Below are 21,783 nucleotides of genomic sequence, written 5' to 3'. Positions count from 1 at the left end.
ACTAAATTTCAACTGAATTTCATGGTGCTCAACACCATGTCCTAACCAGACGTGACACAGCACTATAATGACAAGCAATAAGGAATCTCTTCGATCTTAATCTGAGGCCGCAGCTGGAACAACAGCATGCAAACTACACTGTAAAAAATAAGTGTAATTTTAACTGTAAAATTTTGTAAAAACGCTACGGAAAAAAACTGATAATAGGTTAACAGTAAGTTCCCGTACTATATACAGGGAAAAACTGTAAAAGATCTAACAAAGCATTTAATGTAAATTTACAGTAAAATTCTGTTAATTATACAGCTTTTAGAAGTAAAAAAAGAACAAATCAATGTATAATTTACAGTCTAAAACTGTAAACTGATATTCCCAGAATTCCCTGCGTGACACTCCACGTTTGAAAGTATTTTGTTTAAATAATCATGTTTTTAAATAGTTCTTGTTATCAGTTATGTACATTTGAGCTTTATGTTACATCTTCTGTTGCTTAATGAAAGTTTTTTGCATTATTTAAGTATCACGTGTGTTACCATGATGGTGTTTTGTGTTTCCATAAATGTGCACCTTCTATATGTTAATATATACTTCTGCTTGTGGTTAAGCTACTTGTGATGAGCTTTGATACTTCATGTGGCTTTCTCTTATACAGTACCATCTTTATTATTATGGTGGTTGTCAGTATTTTCAAGGTACAAAACAGATTTAATTTTGTGTGTTGTTGAATTTACTGGTTTATATTCACATTTTCTTGTTTGTAAATTACAGCTTTATATTGTAAAATTAACAGTTTTTGACGTAAATGTGTTTACAGTTTTCTGTATTTTTACAAAATTATTCTGGCAACCACAGCTGCCAAAAAGTTTTTGTAAAAACAACAAGAAATTTTTTACAGTGTACAACATTGATAATCCCAGGCACTGATTATGGTTTTTATTTAATGTGAAGTGTCTAATGTGAGTCTGAATATCACTTGATCGCTTTGCAGAGAAAGCCCGCCCACCCGCTCTTCTGATTGGCTATGATACTTGATTTGTGTCGTGCCTGGTTGTGGACAGAAAAGTAGCTTGTCGCTGGAATCTTATGCCGTTGTGTCTGGTTACACAGAGTTAATTATTTTAAATTGATATTTCCATTCAATATCTTTACACTGCATGTCTCTAATGCAGTGACCTAGCCAGTAAACATAACAGGAAACATAACATACGAAAGCAGGTGAGCTGCATCACTCTTCTCTTTGATATTCTCCTTCCTGTATTTCATAAAGTCACGCAGGGTCACCAAAGGATCGTCGCCGACAGAAACCATGTTCTGAGTTGACCATGTCTCCATGGCAACGAGCACTATTCTAGTGTTCAGCTGCTCCTTGTAAATCTGGAATTTAACAGGATGTTTTGTCAAGTATACAAATTCCTACAGTACTTAAAGAAAACATGTCATGAGAAAAACTGTGAATGTGTCTGTCAAACTTAGGGACGTACTGCATCAGCCATGTTCACTACAGCTTTGGCAAAGTTCCTCGTCTGAGGGGCCGATCTTCGCATCTGTACAAACTACAAAGAGAAACATCAAGAAATATATTACAAAAAAAAAATTACAAAAAAGAAATAAGTATTAAGCAAATGGTAATCACGAGATCTTACCAGTTCGTAATCATTGACCACTAGCAACTCTACGTACTTTGTTTCACTCTGAACTGTGCGCGGACCCCTCCGAACCTGTAGGGGGACACATGGAGTCACAGCTTTAAGCAAACCAATGTCTCTAAAGTGTTGAAGGAACACGACACAATGTGACATGTCAGTGGCGCCTGCAGCTGCACGGCTGTTTCTGAAACCCTTTTTCCCTGTAAACATTTCAATAATAGTATGTGTATCCTATACATCCGTCGACTAAACGCATGATGCCATTCAATCAGAAATGAATCATTCTTTTTAGTTGATTCTTTCTTTTTAGTGAATTAGCCAAACAAGTTTTCAAAGCGGTGAATCGATTTGCACTGTAATATTTGACAGGGGTTCATCAGTCAGTAAAAAAAATGAAACTGATCATGACACTGGCCATCAGTCAGTTTTTGGATCTGTCGTTTTTCAGTTTTATTCCTGATAAACATACACTAGATGGATCTCTTTGACCATAGTAAAGCTTTTTTATGTCTTAGAATGTTTAAAAATGTGTCTTTTTTCAGGGCAGGTGTATTGTTGCTCTCACTGATTTTTTGTCTTAAAGTCTTAAAGAAGCTAATCGTCAATTTTTGAAAAGCAACAACCACTACAAGAACACTTTTGTGTGTAGCCTCAGATGTCCCAGTGACATGTTTGTGTAATCATGATCCATGTTCAATGATACAGCCTGTGTGGAGAACAAGTTGGGAAATGTTTTAATGAAGAATCTTTACAAAATGTGGAAACATATTATTTTTTCATCAAACTATGAACTTGAAACTATGAACTAGCTTGATTAATTACCATTTTAATGCTTTTAAAAGTGGTCATTTGAAATGTCACATGGAACTCTTAAAAGGGATTTTATGTGCAAGGTTACAAACATTTGTTCCTTTTTACGTTTCCCTAAAATGCACTTCACATGAATGCTCCTAAGTGCTACTAAAGTTGCTATCAGTTCATCAAGTGCTGAAATGTCAGTCATTTACTGTTGTATAACCTCATTATGGCATACAGCTTTTAATGTATTGTTGAAAATGCCTGTCATTTAACTAACCAAAAATTTTACTCCTAGTTAATTACCTATATAAGGACACCAGTCCTTATATATTAAGTGTTGCTCAGGGACATTCACCAATCAAGGGGTGCTCTTTGATCCTCACAGTGATAACGATGACAGCAATGTTGCTCAATACTGCAGCTCTGGATATTAAAGAGGAAGCAGAGGTTGTAAAATGTAAAAAAAATTATTAAGGTTATTCTTTTTAATTTGACCATATTAAGTGGGTAGGCCACTGGGCCTCAAGACCTCATCTTCTAGGACAGATGGAAGAGAGCTGGGATGAATCATTTGTTTTATTATTCTCATAAATCAGTCGGTTAACCAAGTTAGAGCCCACTTCAACCTTTTACAACAATTTTATTAATGTTTTTAATGTTAAATTCATGTGAAGAATCAAGGTTTGGATTTTTTTAACTGAATGTAATTTAGTGTGATTTAATTAATTCAATTAAATCATGCAATATGAGTAACATTTGTTTTTTGTTTGTTTTTTATATTCTGACTTTTAATATCGTATTGCTACAACGTTATTCTTGGAATTTTTACATTTTCTCAAAATATCATGAATCTCATGAATCTTTAATCTCATCTTAAATTTATTAATTTATTTATTTACCTGGACATAGACCATATGGAATAAAAAAATCGGACCCACTTTATATTAAGTAGCCTTAACTACTATGTACTTACATTTTAATTAATAATTTGTTATTGTGTACATACATGTTTTTACATTGTACTTATATTTAAAAAAAACTACTTGTAATTACATCTGTATTTAATTTCTGTAATTACATTTATAATTACACTGTTGACCCATACTTTACACCTTAACCCACCCTTAAACTTACCCATACCTCCAACCCTCTCCCTAACCTTACCCCTATCCCACCTCAATAGCAGCAAAAGTGTTTTACAATACAATATGAACACAATAAGTACATTGTACTTATTTTTTTATGTTAAGCACATAGTAGTTAAGGCCACCTAATATAAAGTGGGACGAAAAATTCAAATAATAATGGTCAGAATATTAAATGTCTTTCTTCGTCCGTTTCATGTGTGTTAAACCCATGTGTCATTTAGTGCTCATAAATGAAGAAGATATTGTGAAAGGTCTTTCAGCATTACCAGTAGCATTGACATTTGTCACTACAAATCCTAAAAGCTGATTTGATTTGTTCATAACAGTTATTACAGTACTACACCCCTAGTGATAAAGATGGGATAAAGTTTTAGGAGTTTGTTGTCATAAGGTTATATTTTTAAAATAGAGCAAAGTGGCCCCAACTCTGTTGTTTTTGTCTCCACCCAATTTTGATATTCATTTAGCTGTAAACTGAGCGAGTTGTAGCCCTGTTTTATTTCCTGTTCTCTCTCCTTTTCCCACCCTTTACCTTCCTACCTTTGCACTGCTTCACATACTCATCTTTTAGCCTTTTTCAAATCTATGATGTGGATGATCTGTGCTAATAACTCTAGTTTAGTCATATTTGAGTTGTGTTTTATCTTGTCTAGTGCTCTGTCCAATCCCTTTATTGATATCATTTTGCCATCAATAATTCTGAAATCATTTATTAAGTTTGAAAAAAGATCTCTTGTTGATGTTTTTGCTGTTGTTGTGATACACTACCATTTCAAATTTGAGGTAAATACAAAAGAAAGAAAGAGTTTTATCCAGTTTCCACAAAAATATGAAACTGCAAAACAGTTTTCAACATTTATAGTATTAAGTTAATAAGACAATTATCTACAGTCTATGGTAATTATAAGAGCAGCAAATCCACATATTAATAATAGTTTATAAATAATGAATAATTTCAGTATTATGTGACACTGAAGACTGGTGTAATGACGGCTAAAAATTCAGCTTCCACATTAATAAATTACATTTTAAAAAGAATAAAGTTATTTTAAATTGTAATAATATTTCACAATATTACTGTTTTTACTAATTAGCTTAATTATCTTTTGACCAGTAGTGAAAGAGAATTTGTATTGAAAGAGACCTATTATAAGTGAGACCAGCACTTCTGTCACCGATGGAGTTTCGGTTCCTTGCTGCTGTCGCCTCTGGCTTGCTTAGTTGGGGTCACTTCATCTACAGCGATATCGTTGACTTGATTGCAAATAAATGCACAGACATAACTGTCATTTTGCATTATTGAGAAACTGTATTCCTACTGAATGTTATTCACTTGCTTAGACTCAATGTATTTTTTTTTTTTTATAGCGCTAAATAAATAAAGGTGACTTGACCAGCAATTCGAACCTCTGATGTTCACATGTAGGGCTCAATTTTCAGGCCCAACACAAAACTTTTACCTTGGCCCTCCTTTAGTTGAAACTTATTTCTAGATGGCCTTTTTGGCAGCCTGTTGTGCATGACTAATCGTCAGGAAAAAACGAAAAAAATCAACTGATCAAAAATAAAAACTCTCACCTGTCTCTTCGCCCGTCTCAACCCATCTGTGAGCTCCGGCTCGTTCGTCTCCATAGAAACATGATAATCATTGTTAATGACAGAGTCACTGCTGTTCCTGGTGATTCCTGAAAGAGAAGAAGCCATATACAGATGAAACCATCCCGAACAAAAAGTTCCCATTCGTCAGCTTTCAGTGGGTCGATAAAGATGTGTACTACTAAGAAATGAGAGTGAAAAGCTCTTGAGTATGGATCATATAAGACAGAGACTAACTGTCTGTTCATGAGAGCCAATACATGATGTGTGGTGACTCCTTAAAAGACAGTGATACAATTTTGAAATGACATGAGGGTCATTTTACAATATTTGACATGCGAGAGGAATCTGTCTTACCTGAGGAAACTGGCCTCAGCCGGATATCTGCCATTCTGTATACAACATGAGTATTTGCATCCTGTGTGAGAGAATAATGAAAGTCTTGTTAGTCTGACATAAAAAGCAGAAAGTGCATCACATGCAGTCACCTCTGTTTAACTTGACATTAATTACATGACAAGTTATTCTAGTAAGATTTCAAACACCCACCCTCCACAATTACTGGTGTAAAAACAGATTAGTAAAGTAAAAATTAGAAATAAAATTGAAAGAAAACAAGCTGCTAGTGCTAAATGTAAACAAACCGATCAAAGGTTAAGATGTTTATTGAAGCTATAGCGCCCCCTAGCATCAGAAATGGGAGAAATTTGAAATCTGTTTCATCTGTGTCCTATTCTAAGGGGGGCTAAGTGTCAAATCAGACTCACAGTATTTCATGTGTTACAAACTCTTTTCATATTATATTAATGCTATAGAATATGGTGTCATGTTCATCAAAATAAAAACCTATTTAAAAACAAGTTAGGCCTACATTGGATGACTGTGAGACTCTCGACCTGGCTGAAATTTTCTCCCAGACATGCATTAAATAAATTGTGAATATTTGTAAATATTTGTGGCTTGAAACAGCGGGAAAATTGAAAGTGTACTGCAGTTCTGTGGATGCTTTCCCATTAAGGTAGGGCTATTAAAGTTAACTAAAACTGTTAAAAATTTGAAATAATGCCAAAATAAATATAACCAATTCTATGAATGCAGAAAAACTGAATAAAGTCTCATGTTATGTAATTAATGAATAAATAGCCCTATACGTGAAATATGTTTGACTTCATTCACAGATTAACAAAACAAAAGAAAAACTGGAAAGTTCTATGTTGGTGTCCATTTTTCTAATTTGCAACAAGTTCACGGAAAGGAAATCAAGAGAGTTAACATCTGTTTTCTTAATTTGAAAAGCATGGTGTTTTGTTGTTATTGGGACTGTACACAAATAAAAGTAGACCTTTTATGGTTTCATATGATGTCTCACTCTTATCACGCATGCACCACACACACACACACACACACACACACACACACACACACACACACACACACACACACACACACACACACACACACACACACACACACACACACGCACAACACATCAGTTCTAGCATACTTGACATTGCAGCCTGTTCAGTATCAAAATAAAATAAGCCAACCGATCTTATAAAAAGCAACCCACCAAATATTGCACGTGAAGGATGATTTATGTGCACTGGAGTAAAGTTCAAAGCATTATTACAGTTTTGCATCCAAATACATCACGACAATATGGAAACATTTTTGACTGCATTTGTTCCGAATAAAAGTGACCCCAACAATTGTTTGTTTCAGCAATAAATGAATTTGGCTTGATGTTAACCTCAAGCTATTTTTCCTGACTGCCATAAATTTTAAAGCATTTGTTATGGAGTGAGTCTAACTACAATATTGTATCTGTATTTATAGTTAAATAATATTTGTTATATCTTTAAAATAAAGTGTTACCACTTGTTTTATTTTTCCAAGTGTCGTACCTTTTTGAGAAAAGTAGGCCACACCCTTACTAGTCCTGGTGATGTCATGCTGAAACTTCATGATGTAAGGCATGCTATTTGTACAACTATTTTAGTAACAAATTGTATGAGTATTTTATTCATTTCATTTCTGGCTGAATTGTATACTGTTGTTGGGTAAAATTTCCTTGCAGATGAAACGCTCGCTGATGTACTGGGCTCTGCTATGTAAGGCCATTACACAACTATCCATTATTAATCTCCCATCTACCCAGACAGAGAGAGACACTTTACATGTGGCTTGAATACTTTATGAAAATGACCCATTTAAGACAAGTGAAAGAGGAGTGGAGAGAGTAAAGAAGAGACAGATAACAAATACTAATAAACGAAAAAAAATCTGTAAAAAAGTGAGGTGACATTCAGCCAAGTATGGTGACCCATACTCAGAATTTGTGCTCTGCATTTAACCCATCCAAAGTGCACACACACACAGCAGTGAACACACACACACACACACACACACACTGCGAACACACACCCAGAGCAGTGGGTAGCCATTTGACACTGAAATCAATGGAAGCTAAAGTAATTACCAAATCATCTGAACACCTTTGGCATGCTATTGTCAATGCACCATGAGTTGTGTCACGGTAATTCTAGAACACATTAAATTATTTCTTCAACTATGCATAAACTTGGTTACTTTTGCAGTGGCTCTGTTTGTTTTGGAACAAACTCCTCCCACAGACATTTTGGTAGGCCAAAATCCAAACAAGTTAGCATTTTAACACTTCCAGTCCCATCGTCCTATAGTAAATGCGGGTTTTCAATGGGCTTTTGGTTAAACACCTGAAATAAGGTCTGTGGTTAACGCAAGCTCAAAATATATTCATGTTTTAATCAATGACATAAAATACAGTATTTTAAAATACATAATCCCCCCTTGTGATTTTTTAACTATCCTAACTCAGATTTTCTAGAAAAAATTTTGTTTTGTTTTTTAATTAAAGACTGAAAACAGTTGTCAGGAGCTTAATGATGGTGATGATGAACTCAAGCGACCGTGGTGTAGTTTGTTTAAAGCCTGCACTTAGTTTTTTTTATTTCTGTTGGCTGTATTAATGCTTCAAAATGTGTAAATGTTTGTAAAGATTATCAAGATGAACAAAACTTTGAAGTTAGAGTTTATTTTCTGCAATAATTTTCTGTTAAAGTCCGATTGGGTTTTTGTTGAGGGAACCAGAGTGATGCTAACTTCTAGTTTGGCCTAAAAAAAAAAAAAACATCACTGCAGTGCTCTCTATCTTCAAAAAGTAGTCCTGCCATCAAAACATCCATTCAAACAGCATCACAACTCAAAGCACAAAATGAAAATTAAACGAGGATGTTTAAAACAAAAATACAAGTGTTACATTTCTGCTCATAAACCCTTCGCCAGCCGTGCCTTTTAGGCTTCCACAAGTGCATCACTGCAGAGTTGAGAGATGAATGGAATGATGTTCTCTGGTAATTAACCGCAATCCACAGATGCTATTGACAGAGCTTAATCCATATTTAACCCAGAATAGTCTTGTTAGTCATGATGAAATATGTTCTTTGTACTTTTAATGCCTAAAAGAAATTCTACAACTTAATAACTTGTCTTGAAAATAATGTCAGATAATATTTATTGTTCTAAAAATAATAGGCATTCTTCTTTTTAGATCAAATTTCCTCTGTATAATGAAGTGAAATATGATTCTTGACAGATTTCGATATCAAAATGCCATGTATAAGCTGCATGCTCGGTCTCATGTTTTCTCACTTGACATCCCTCCTTCTGCTCTTCACCTCCGTCCCACATACAGACGTCTGCTGATTCACCTGTCAGTCAACCACAGTAATGCACTTTTCTGTGCATTTGGCTAATATTCAGTGCTTCGCTCGCTCTTCCGGCTCTCATCGAGCGGGATTGTATATCTACTCGTGATCTTTTCCAGACTGCAACAGGCAGATAGAGTGACAATTCCCCTCAAGAGAAAGTTGAGAGAGATGAATATTTCAGCTATATACTGACCCGATCACTGCTGTTGTGCAAGGGCTCAATGCCATATGAAAAGTTGCCATCTGAGAACATCCCTCTGTGGACACACCAACATCACAAGTGTTAGACACTCCAATGACAACAACCCTAATACAGTTTAAAAATGCAGACTTGATAGGGATTTATAAGGTAACACATTACAATAAGGTTCCACTTTTTAACATTACTTAACTATATTAATTAGCATGAACTAACAAAGAAAAATTATTATAAAGCCTTTATTAATCTCCGTTAATTGTAATGTTTAGCATTTCAACATCATATATAATTAATATTAAACGTTGTATCTGTTGATACTATTTAAAATATCTGAGCTAGCAAACTAACATGAACCAACACTGAAGATGAATACATACTGAAACAAATTAGAAAGTGTTACTAGCAATACATAAGTATACACTTATAAATCTCCATAAGCGTAATGTTTTTACACTGTACAACTACACATAAACCTATCCACCACAGAAAACTAGAGAGAGAGAGAGATTTTTTTGTTAGGGGTTGGTTTAGGAGTAGGGTTAGGTCAAGGGGACAGAATATACAGTTTGTACAGTATAAAAACCATTACACCTATGAAAAGTCCCTCCCTGTAAAGCACATTAGAAAATTCATACACTAAATGATGGAGTACATAGAGCATAGTAGGGTAAGACATGGTAAGATGCCGTCTGAGGTAAGGTGGCCCCAACTCTATTCTTTTTTTCTTGACAATAGAAAGTACAAGAATCACAAAACTTTTTATGAAAGCCTATGCTATTATTCATTTTCTGAGACTTATTCATTAAAAAAATGTTAATTTATCTAATTTTGCATCTCTGGAAAATAGTGATCTATGATATTGCATAATGTTCAAAGCATTTATAATTCATTATTTTTATTGTAAATTATAGTTTTTAATTTGAATTGGCAGAATTGGCACGGAAGTGGCATGTTGTTACTATAGTCTCATTATTTTAAAATGTAAATCTTTGCTTTTATTTAAAATCTATAGGCTAATTGATTGAAAATTCAATTTGAATTCAAATTTCAATAAAATGTTAATTTTAAAATGTAAAATGTAATTAAAATATATAGACAATTAAATATGAAATATCATTATATACCTGTATATAAGTCATAGACTTAATTATCTTTCATATTAATCCATTTTACTGGAATTCTGCTTTGTCCGTCATCAGTAAATCAATTATTAAACTAAATTGCCATAACAATTATACATAGAATATCTTATTTATTATTTTACATTAAAGACACTTGAATATATATAAACATAAGATGGGCCATATGATGCGAATAAAAATTTTCCTCTCTTTTGAGGGTTACAATCTCTTGGTTTATAAAGAAGATCTGTTAAGTTGCAAAGACTAAAGTCTCAAATCCAAAAAGGTAAGAGTCAACCACCTCCTAAAACGGCTCATTCTGACACGCCCCCACATGTCTACGTCACGATGTGAGATGATTTGCATAACGCCGCCCAAATGTTCACGCAAAGAAAGAAGGCATAACTTTTAATGTCCCTGTTGCTGCCGCCTTGTTGTGGAGTTGCTGTATGTTTTGTCGTGAAAGCGAAACTACTTGTTTGGGGTTCCAAAAGTGGAAACAAGGGGTTGTATTTACAACACTGTTCCAGAACAGTTCAACCCAAATATTTAGATGTGTACAATGTATTTTATGGAGGATGAGGACTGTTCCCTGAACCAGTAGAATACAATGTGTCTGTGGCACAAAGGCTGTTCTATAAAGTAGGGCAGTTCCAACTTTGCAAGGACAGTCTTGCGCTTCTGTCTCACAGCCTGTAAGTAAGCTTTTTATATTTACATAATTTGCTAATGATGATTCAAATGCAACTTTAAAGCAGTGTAGAGTAGGCTTGTTGTTTCTCTGATCACAAATGCAGACATGTTTTTTTATGTTTATGAAGAGCGATACGCAACACAACGAGTAAAAAGACAATATAAGTCATTATAATCAGTAATAATTATGATGTCCGGATTGTGAACGAATCCTTCTATTTAACCGGATCTTCTTAGTGAACCGGTCGAACCAGTTCATCAGATCGAACTGAAGCGTTTAAAACGGTTTGTGTCTCCAGAATGCACTAATCCACAAATTACTTAAGTTATTCAGTTAATAAACGTGACTGATACACTCACTCTGACGCGAAATAAACCAATATCCTTAGTTATTCAGTACTCCTAACAGTACATTGATTTGAACTGCTAAAAGAGAACTGATGATGGGATGTGCACGAGCCAAGCAGCTGGACTTAGTCTTGTCCTGCCGGGAGACGGCGTGTGGTTAGGGAGGTAACATTTCCGTCACACTCTTAAGGCATTTGGCCAATTACAACACACTGGATAGCTGACTAATCAGAACACACCTCACCTTTTTAGCTTTGAAAAAAAATAAATTTTGTGTTTCAGAAAGGCGCGGCATAGAGGAGAAATATTAATGTACAGTGTGTGGAAAATAATGTGTTTTTTAACCTAAAACCGCATAAACATTGCATTACACCAAATACATAAAATGTTCTTTTTAGCAACATCCTATGACGCCTTTAATAAAAACTCTATACAAATTATTTATACATTCTGTAAAAGTAGGGGCTTCTTTCCCCAGTAGCGGGAATTTTTTAAAAATGTATACGTTGTGCTATGACAATCAATTAAGTAAAGGTCAAAATTTTTTACAATTCAAAAGTAAATGCACATTATTCTTAAAGGGGGCATCTTTCACCATCTTACCCTACAAGTGCATAGACTATAAGCTTCCAAAAATATCTAAACAGACATTTTGGTAATGATGTCACCAAACTGCTGAAAACAATAGATAACGGAGTGTGTTTGTTCTTTGCATTGGTGAAGCAGATAAAGGGTAACTACTTACTGTAGGCCATGACAGGTGGAGAGAGCTGCCCATGACCTCTGAACTCCTCTCACGTGACCGTGATAGTAGCAGTGCTCACCTCCCTGAAATCTCGCACACATCAAACAATCACACACTGCATTGAAGTAAAACGATTACACAGTGAACAGCCCTCAAATATGACAGTAACCACGGCAACTTCCCTCATTCAAATTCACCAGATCACTTTTCCAATGTCCATCAAACGCTTTTAGCATGTCTTTCTTCCTATCTGGTGTGAAACCAATCCCCCCTCAAATCTGATATTTCGGCCTCTGTTTTATAGTGAGAATGGTGCATCCGATCGCTTGATAACAGCTACATCTTCTCAACAAGACAGGATTTGATGAATCCTTCATCATGTCATCAGCACAAAACAAATGTAAGAGCCATGGGGTCTGTAAGCAGGTGCCCACACACTTGAACACGTGGGAGATGATCATGTAAGTGGTGTGATTGGGGTATCTGAGGTTTTCTTTTTAAATGTTGCTTGGATTCATTCTACCAGTCTGGCTGTAGTTTTCTGCACTGCAGTCCTGGTTTCTCTGTCTCTGCTGCAGTGTAGCTGCTTAATGACTTCAGCTTCTCCACTCAATGCTTCATTCTTCCGTGAGTGTGAGTGTGAGTGTGTGTGTGTGTTCCTCTCTCTCTCTCTGACTCAGTTGGACAAAAGTGGACTAGATCTGTCTATAAGCAGTTGTCATAGCAACAACGTTGTGATTGGTCAAACGCGGCTGACACTGAAAAGGAGGGGCGGATGCTTTCCCATGCTCCTTTGCCTCACTGCATTAAAGTGGAGCGCTAAAAAAAAGGGAGTGGGTATATTCCCAGACCCACATATGATACCTCAGAACTTTAAATTAAGACCGGCAGTGAACTATGTGTTATTATATTATTTGAAACGTATTATGATACGTATCCCTAACAAAATCTGATAAAGCCATATTACCATAGAATATGGTACATAATCCTGGTTATATTACTACAGTTAATATATTATTTGTAACAGGGTTGTTGGGTCATTATGACATGAATCTCTAACAATATCAATATAAAGGGATGCAAAATGAAAAAGGGATATTATTTTCCTTACCAGACTTTGAAAAGGTCGCCCATCCTCACCGAAGTGCCGTTCAACATAGTTAGATGACAAGAGATCGCTGCAGACACACACATACATATCATTGTTTTACAAGAAAATACAATTTAATTCTTTCTATTTTGAAATGTAAAGTTTAATTCATTGTGTTTTTTTTTGTGATAGGAATTTTGAACATACTGATTGAGCTCCAGGTCTAGAACAAATGGGATTCCAAATGCAGTCACCAGGAACGAGATCTGAGCCAAATGAATGGGCTGAGAGAAAGAAGAACAGATACAGGCAGGTTGGTTACATTATGAAAAAGAGCCATTCCTTATCACCATGGATTGAGTGGCATCTGAGCAACAGGACATCACCCCCCACCCATCACACCCTTCCACCAAGGCACTTGCAAGTTCCCAGACATTTCTGGGGGAACGCGTGGTTTGCCACAGCAGGGACAATCAGCATGTCCTTCTTCCAGGCATCTCACATTACAGACATTGAAGTTTATTGCTCTGGCCACATATGCAGCCCTCATGCCTCCCTGCAGCAGGACTATGGCATGTTAGGGCTGGGCGATATATCTAGATGATAATGAACGCAGTATTGCGAAGCTTGTCAGTGATCTACGGCTCTGTCTATTAAATGCCACTCCATTTGATAGCAAGTGATGGCGATTTAGTGCTATTCGGATTTACTGACTTGCGCATGGTTATATCGTTAGATATATCGCCCAGCCCTATGGCATGTACACACAGGTGAACAGGGACCTTGGGCATCTTTATTCTGGTGTTTTTCAAAGTCAGTAGAACGGTCTCTCAACTGCCCTAAGTTACTGTAACCCTGACTTTAATAACCTACTGTAAACTGTTGCCTTAAGGATTGTTCCACATGTGCATATGCAGTAATTATTCATGGTTAATTGAAAAAAGCATAAACGACAAACTTTGAAAATACTTTCTCTGTAAGATCTGAAGCCTGTTTAGATTTTACTAAATTACTTTAAAATACATAATCCTGAAAAAGGGACTTTTTTTAAATGTAGTTTATATGACAGGGTTTCAAGGTCTGGAAAACAAAACTAGCCCGATTGCAAATCAAAATTAGCCCCAAACCAGCCCAATGACCCTATGCCAAATATCAAAACATGCCACTCCCATATCTACAATACATATTTTACTGCCACTGTTACGCAATGTACACAATTTCACTTTGAAAATGACTTTGTGGTAGTAATAATAAAACTATTTTTATAAAGGAGCTTACAAAAACGCTCTCTACCAGTGCCAACTCATCATCTAGCATTGTTTCATTGATTCGATCAGCATTAAACCATGTTATCATTGACAGAATAAAACATAAGGGTAAATACTTCAATATCATTTCAGTTGAATACAATTTATGCAATGGGTCAAACCTTTAACTCACAACAGTGTACCATGAAATTTACTGACAAGCATTTATAGTAAACTAAAATATACTTTAATGCAATTTAAATTTAAACTTGCCATACATCAATTATACTTGTAATGTAATGTGTTCAACAGTAGTAAAAGTGTACTCTAAGTAAACTTAATTGGGCTTTTATTTCATGAATATTACATTATCTGCAAGTAAATAAATAAAAAAATGCATACTTTTAAGATTTTAAGTACACTACAAGTGCATATTCAGTACAAATATTATTTTTTGCTGTGAATGTGTTAAACTAAAGAACATAGCTTGTATTTCTTGTGTATAGGTTCCTTTGGATAAAAGCATCTGCTAAATCAATAAATGTAAATGTAAAAATGTAAATGTTAACTCGTTGGAAATCAAGTGGAGTTTGTATGTAAAATGTTAAAATCACTCACTGCTAAGGATTTATTTCAGTTTGGATGCTGCTTTAGTGGGAGTTCAATGATTTACAGCGAGTTCCCAATTTCTAGTGGCAGAGATCATTCTACTGGTGGCAGATGCAGACCCCGATACAAGTGGATACCACATCAAAACAAGAGCACCTACTAGAAACCAACAGTGACTTTAATATCTGTCTTTTTAATGCCTTTGCAGCTTCTCGGTTTTAAACCCACATCATCAAACCAGCCCCTCCAAGCACTTGGCGTAGACAACACACCTCACCCTCAAAATCAAAGTGACACCTAAATGTTTTTCTCACTGAGCTGACTTTTTTTTTTTTGCCTTTATGAGAAAGGACATTTGGAGATTTTGACTGGAAAGTGGAGGGAGAGAGAGGGAACAGGTGACAGTACAGATTCAGACAGAAGTTGTCGGTTCCAGTGCCTGAAGGACGGTCACGTAGGGTTGACCTGTGCTCTACACCAGTGTCAGGTGAGGCAGCTCAAGGTTATGAGCATATAAAATGGCCTTTGACAGACAGGTGGTATATATTGCATCCCTGGTTACAGGAGACGAACGGTCTGGGTGTGAAATGCGATCACCTTGCAATACTTGCAGTCGAAGGCACGGAAACAAATACCTGCCTCAATGCAAGAAGCGGGGAGTGCATCCACACTCATCTATTGGACTAAATAAATCATTCAAAAACTACAGTCTAGCACTGTACAGTAGGTTGGATCAAATACAGACAGGGATGGGTATGTGTGAAACAATAATTTATGTTAAAGCAAATAAATGCTCAGGACCCCATTGTGACCCAAATTTTGCAATAACAACCGGGTGACTGTACATTATCCTGAATATTATGGCTATAAATATTTGAAGTTAAAATATTTCATGAATATATATATATATAAATAATAATAATTTGCTTCTCTTTGTTCCCAGCAGTTCCCTTTGATCATTTTTAGTTTTTGCAATGGCTGGGCACCAAAATATTACAAAAGATTAATTTTTCAAGACCACAGTAAATGTCCTAAAAAGTCTTAATGGTTAATGTATTACAAACAGTTAGCTTTTCACTTCACAAGGTTATTGTGATATGTTAACCAGCTGTTTGAACTCTCAATCTGATGGCACCCATTCACTGCAGAGGATTCAAGTGATGGAATGCTAAATTTGTGTTTGAAGAAACACAATCTTGGATAGCCTGAGAATGAGTACTTTTTCATTTCTATGTGAATGCATGCATGAATTACATTCATGATTCTAATAGTAACCAATAATATCAGCAAAATCAGCAACATCTGCATCAAAAACAGCAATAATTCATGAAAGTAAACATAAATGTTTAATGTATCCAAATAATCAATGTTGTTATATTTTCCTTGATTTTCTTATCACATTCTTTTTCCAGAAACTATGTTTTTGTACTATGTAAAACATGATATTTGAAAGTGCTTATTTAGCTATATTTATACTGAAGGTGTGAAATCCACGTCTAGCCACACTTCTAATTTTAATCTCAACATTTGACTGGTCACAATGACCTAACTTGATCTGACCTATAGGCACAACAACAAATGACATAAGGGATGAGTGATAAAATGGATAAATCTATTTGACCCTTTTGTTATTAGCTATAAACAGCAGTTTGGGAGGATGTCAGTTTCCTGCATATATGTATTCCTCGTGCCCACCCTTCTTCTCTACTCTTTACATATCCCCTATATCTTACTTCTTATTTTATTTAATACATTTGTTTTTCCTTCTTCTAAAATTTATCTCTGACATATTCATTTACCTGACTGCCTGGATTTCACTGCATCATGACGGCCAGTCCAAAACCAGAATATTTCAGTTAACTAAACAATATGAGCAAAGCAATATGTGCACTCCTGATGCAAAGACTCTTTTAAAAGGTAAGTAGCAAAATTATGCTGTCATCAAAGATATATCATTTAGATCAAATCACAAGGAGCAATCAGGCCACTGTAACAAGTTCAGTCAAAAATCTCACTGGACACTTTATTAGGTATACCTCGCTAATACCCCCTTTTGCCTTCAGAACTGCCTTAATTTTTCATTGCATAGACTCAACAAGGTGTTGGAAACCTTCCTCGGATATTTTGGTCCATATTGATATGATAGCCTCATGCAGTTGCTGCAGATTTGTCGGCTGCACATCCATGATGAGAATCTCCCATTCCAACACATCCCAAATCTGCTATTGGATTGGGATCTGATCACTTGAGGCCATTTGAGTAAAGTGAACTCTTTCAAGAAACCAGTCTGAGATGAGTTTGAGTTTTGTGACATGGTGCATTATCCTGCTGGAAGTACCCATCAGAAGATTGGTACATTAGACTTAAAGGGATGGACATGGTCAGCAACAATACTTAGGAAGGTTGCGGTGCTCAATTAGTAGTAAAGAGCCCAAAGTATGCCTAGAAAATATCCCCTACACCATTACACCACCACCACCAGCCTGTTCTTAGCTGAGAGGAGCAAGACCCGGTGTGGTCTTCCGCTGATGTAGCCCATCTGCTTTAGGGTTCAGTGTGTTGTGCATTCAGAGATGGTATTCTGCATACCTTGGTTGTAACGAGTGGTTATTTGAGTTACTGTTGCTTTTCTATCATCTCTTTCCAGTCTGCCCATTCTCCTCTGACTTCTGACATCAACAAGCCATTTTTGTCCACACAACTGCCACTCACTGGATATTTTCTCTTTTTTGGACCATTCTCTGTAAACCCTAGAGATGGTTGTGCATGAAAATCCCAGTAGATCAGAAGTTTTTGAAATACTCAGACTAGTCCGTCTGGCACCAACAACTATTCCACGATCAAAGTCACTTAAATCCCCTTGCTTCCCCATTCTGATGCTTGGTTTGAACTTCAGCAAGTCGTCTTCACCACATCTAGATGCCTAAATACTGAGTTGCTTCCAGGTGATTGGCTGATTAGCAATTTGTGTTACCAAGCAACTGAACAGGTGTACCTAATAAAGTGGCCAGTAAGTGTGTGTGTGTGTGTGTGTGTGTGTGTGTGTATGTATGTATATATATATATATATATATATATATATATATATATAGGGAAAAGATTGTGAGTGACGAATGGGAAATGGAGACCAGGAAGAGCACTGTGCTATGTCCGAATATGCTATGTCCAGTGAATTTTATTCAGGTATTCCTCTATTTTTACTAAACAGTTTTAATACAATTAAATAAAATTTCTTCTTTCCTTTGTTTTTTTTTTTTGTATGGATGAAGTGTGATTGTATAGTGAATTGTTGTATGTTGTCCTGCTCTCCTGATTGCTCGAGACAAATTTATCCTAAAGAAGACAATAAAGGATAAAACTAAACATTGTTATTCTTATTTCTGAGGCATCTGTTTTATGACTGTTGTAAACTCCTTTTACGTAAAGCACTTCGATTTACCACTGTATATAAATGTGCTATATTAATAAACTTGCCTTACCTAGAGCTGGAAAACCTGGAGCGATTACTGAACTCTTCAAACAATCATTTGTAAGTCAGTTTATTGAAGATTCAACTATGGCCCCAGCATTCAGTGTCATGTCATTTTTTGGTGGTTGCTCTTTTGGTACTGTATCATAAGGTAATGTACTTCCTGCTTTCTTCTGGAACTATTTTTGTTGATGGATAGAAAAAAAAAAATGCAGAGATACTTAAATATAAGGTATTTGATATATTAATAGAATATCTTTACAAATTGTAATGATGTCATTATAAGTTAATTACTCAAAAATTGGTTTAATCCAAGTCTTCAATCACTTTATATAATGATTGCATTTAGGCTTTTATTCACATATATAACACTGATCTATATGCACAAGCATATAGCATATCAAATGGAAGCTCAAACATAAGAACCATTAAAGTTTGTCTTCATGTGTTAAACAAGTATGGTTGTGCTTCCTTCAGAAGACCACTCAGTTCATATAATGTAAACAAGTTTTATGATTTTTACACTGACTTTTAATAGAGGGACATATTCTCTCCGATTTCAAGATTCAAGATGAAGTAAACCATGAAAGAATTGTCATTTTTGTGTGAACTAAACCTTTACAGATCTTTACAAACACTGAGACAGCCCTATTTACTTTTCCCCCAACGGTTAATATTCCACCCTCCTCTACAGCAAGAAGCCAATATTACATTAAAGTATATATTTACATGTAGAACCTTTAATGTGCACTTTACCACTCTCAAAAGGGCTCAGTGCCAATTCTCTCTCAGCTCTAGTCAACAGTCTTCATGACACATTGGGTTTGGAAGAAAATTGCTAAGAATGTTATAAATCAAGGCTGAAAGCACATGTTCATGATATGGGGAGTCAAATGCAATGATTTAGGAATCAATTAAAAAAAAAAAAAAAAAAAAAAAAAACAGAAACAGTACATTATTAATCTGATTATCAGAGGGAGATGTGTCTATGGCAATTACAGCAATGGGTTATACCATTTTATTTATTTAGTGAATAAATTAGATGCCATAGTATTTAGAAGATTGGGAGATGTTTTGTGCATGTGGAACCTTGGAATGGATGGTGCAGGCCCAGATGGAGAGCTGAGCAAAGAGCTGACAATATTACACAGTTATTGGCAGCCAGACACATCAAAATAAACAAAATATTTCATTTACACACAACAAAAGCCACAAAAGTTATGAAATTGAGTTTTTAAATCATGGTCTCTTTAAAAAATAATAAAACACGAAAGAGTATTCACAACCTACTGAACATTCTTATTTTTATGTGTTACAAAGTGAGAAAGAATAGATCACATGCCAATGCCAGCAAGGCAAATGTACATGTATATGTTCATCAAATGCAGTAACACTCAATGGACTCGCCAGGTTGGAAGGGAGGGGATGGAAAATAACAGAACTTGGTGACATCAGCCAGAGAATAAAGTAATTTCAGAGAGGGAGCAAGTTATTATATTATGATGGAAGTTTAGGAAGAAAATATATGCTTGTTTTTCCAAATACATCTTTCATTATAAGACCAGAAACATGTGAATTAAGAAAGTAAAAGGGGCCAATTTCATGCCATCACTGGAGAGTCACTCACATGCGCTCCATCAGCATCATTCTTTACTAGAGTACCCAAGTGCCCGTGCGGCAGCTCCTCCTCGGCGTCAGTCCGCTGCAGCAGTCGCTGAGGCTGCGTGAGCTCTTCTGCATACGCGCTCTGTTCGCGTCCCCGTTCCGCTCCGTCCCGCTTGATGCTGCTGCCCCAGGCTTTCAATATAGGACACATGCATAAAAACTGTAAGACAATCGTCAAAGCCATGGTTCTATGTTTTAGTAGCCTAATTCCTTTGCGTTTACAGCCACTTCACTCTATCTAGCCTGCGGCATCACTGCGTATTCTGCTGCGACGCTAAAAAAAATTCACAGCAATGCCCGTGACAGAAAACGGGCAATCCGTAAAATGAAGAAATCGTTGCACCTGTTACGCATATTATGCATAAATAGCTACTCCGATGGAGCTTGTGCTAATATCACGAACCCGCTCCCAACGCGGCGCTCATCGCTCACCTGTCACGGCGAGTCGCGCGGTGACCGCAGCCCACAGGAGGAGGCAGCGCGTCGCCAACATGATCACATACTCCTGCAGCTTCAACCGGAGCGAAAAGATGCGAAACGCGACATTTACCGCCTCATCCCGTTCCGCGGCGATGTTGAAGTCACGAGGAAGACGTTAAGGGCATCCGTGGAAAACAAGCAGACGCTGATGGCAAAGAGTTCAGAAAGTATCCGCTTGCGCGAGGCGCCGTGATGTCCGCTTATATCGCTCGTGTTTTGTCAGAAACTGCGGGTGGAATTCATGTTGGGATTGAAAAGCTCCTTCTGCGGGACTCCCACCCGCACCTCCTCCCACTCTCCTCTCCTCCCCTTCACTTCACACCGCACTCATGCAACATCAGATATTCCACTTCTGTGACCTGGAACAAAGATCACTTTAATATACACAATTAAATATTATTTTATACAAAATATAGGCCAATATATATCATCGATTACAATACATCATCGAGTATTGTATCATTTTGTAAGTGGTTTAAAAGTGAGATCGATGTCTCTCTCTCTCTCTGTGTGTGTGTGTCCTGGAGAGAGAATCCGACGTCATCCGAGAGCTAAAAGCATATCAAATATTCCTGTCCTCAGCGATTTCTCTCATGCCTGAGGACTAAATCGATCTGCACTAATCTTTAGTTACTCATAAAACCATGATGCTCATCTCAACTCTGAAGCATACATAGACTATATAGTGAACAGCACGTGGCACATTATTCAGGGACTAATATGGGAAATAGAAATAGCTTTTGTAAGCATCATTTTATTTATTTTTAAATCAGAACTATGGCAGAATGGATTGATGGCATGCTACCTACTTATATATATTTTTAAATACATTTTAAAACTAGTTAGTAAAGGACTATGCAGTATGGATGTCATTTTAAAAGTACTGTATGTTTTGAGTAGTGCCCATTTAGAAAAAGAATGTCTTAACGTTTCATTGCTCGATCAAACAGCGAGTCAAAAATTATATGTTTAAAAATGATTGGTTGCTACTCAATCATTCATCACACTGGAAATGGAAGGTCAAAATAAGTGCATTTCCTTGTATGATACAGCATCCCACAGAATGACTGAATTACATCAAATAGATTTTTTAAAAATACCATATTATTATCATATCACATGCAAGAAAGAAAGATGAAACTAGTAAACAGACTAGCAAATAACTCAATTCAAAACAAGT

General features: G+C 36.1%; 1 protein-coding gene across 2 annotated transcripts in view; it reads right to left on the bottom strand.

Annotated features, from left to right (window-relative positions):
* adam11 (ADAM metallopeptidase domain 11) overlaps positions 1 to 20,891 on the bottom strand; it is a 37,862-nt gene extending 16,971 nt beyond the window's left edge. For both annotated transcript variants that reach the window (XM_052612164.1, XM_052612163.1), the window contains exons 1-11: positions 20,556 to 20,891; positions 20,086 to 20,255; positions 13,341 to 13,417; positions 13,155 to 13,221; positions 12,044 to 12,126; positions 9,131 to 9,194; positions 5,546 to 5,606; positions 5,171 to 5,277; positions 1,644 to 1,718; positions 1,482 to 1,553; positions 1,208 to 1,374 (exon numbers count right to left, since the gene is read on the bottom strand). In XM_052612164.1, coding sequence (XP_052468124.1) covers positions 1,208 to 1,374; positions 1,482 to 1,553; positions 1,644 to 1,718; positions 5,171 to 5,277; positions 5,546 to 5,606; positions 9,131 to 9,194; positions 12,044 to 12,126; positions 13,155 to 13,221; positions 13,341 to 13,417; positions 20,086 to 20,255; positions 20,556 to 20,616 — 1,004 coding nt within the window. In that variant the 5' untranslated portion in view covers positions 20,617 to 20,891. The remainder of the gene's footprint in view (positions 1 to 1,207; positions 1,375 to 1,481; positions 1,554 to 1,643; positions 1,719 to 5,170; positions 5,278 to 5,545; positions 5,607 to 9,130; positions 9,195 to 12,043; positions 12,127 to 13,154; positions 13,222 to 13,340; positions 13,418 to 20,085; positions 20,256 to 20,555) is intronic.
* Between the last annotated feature and the right edge of the window lie 892 nt (positions 20,892 to 21,783).

This window comes from Carassius gibelio, chromosome A12, assembly GCF_023724105.1.
Source record: "Carassius gibelio isolate Cgi1373 ecotype wild population from Czech Republic chromosome A12, carGib1.2-hapl.c, whole genome shotgun sequence".
NCBI classification, from domain to species: Eukaryota; Metazoa; Chordata; class Actinopteri; order Cypriniformes; family Cyprinidae; genus Carassius; species Carassius gibelio.
This window is presented reverse-complemented; position numbering and strand designations above follow the sequence as displayed.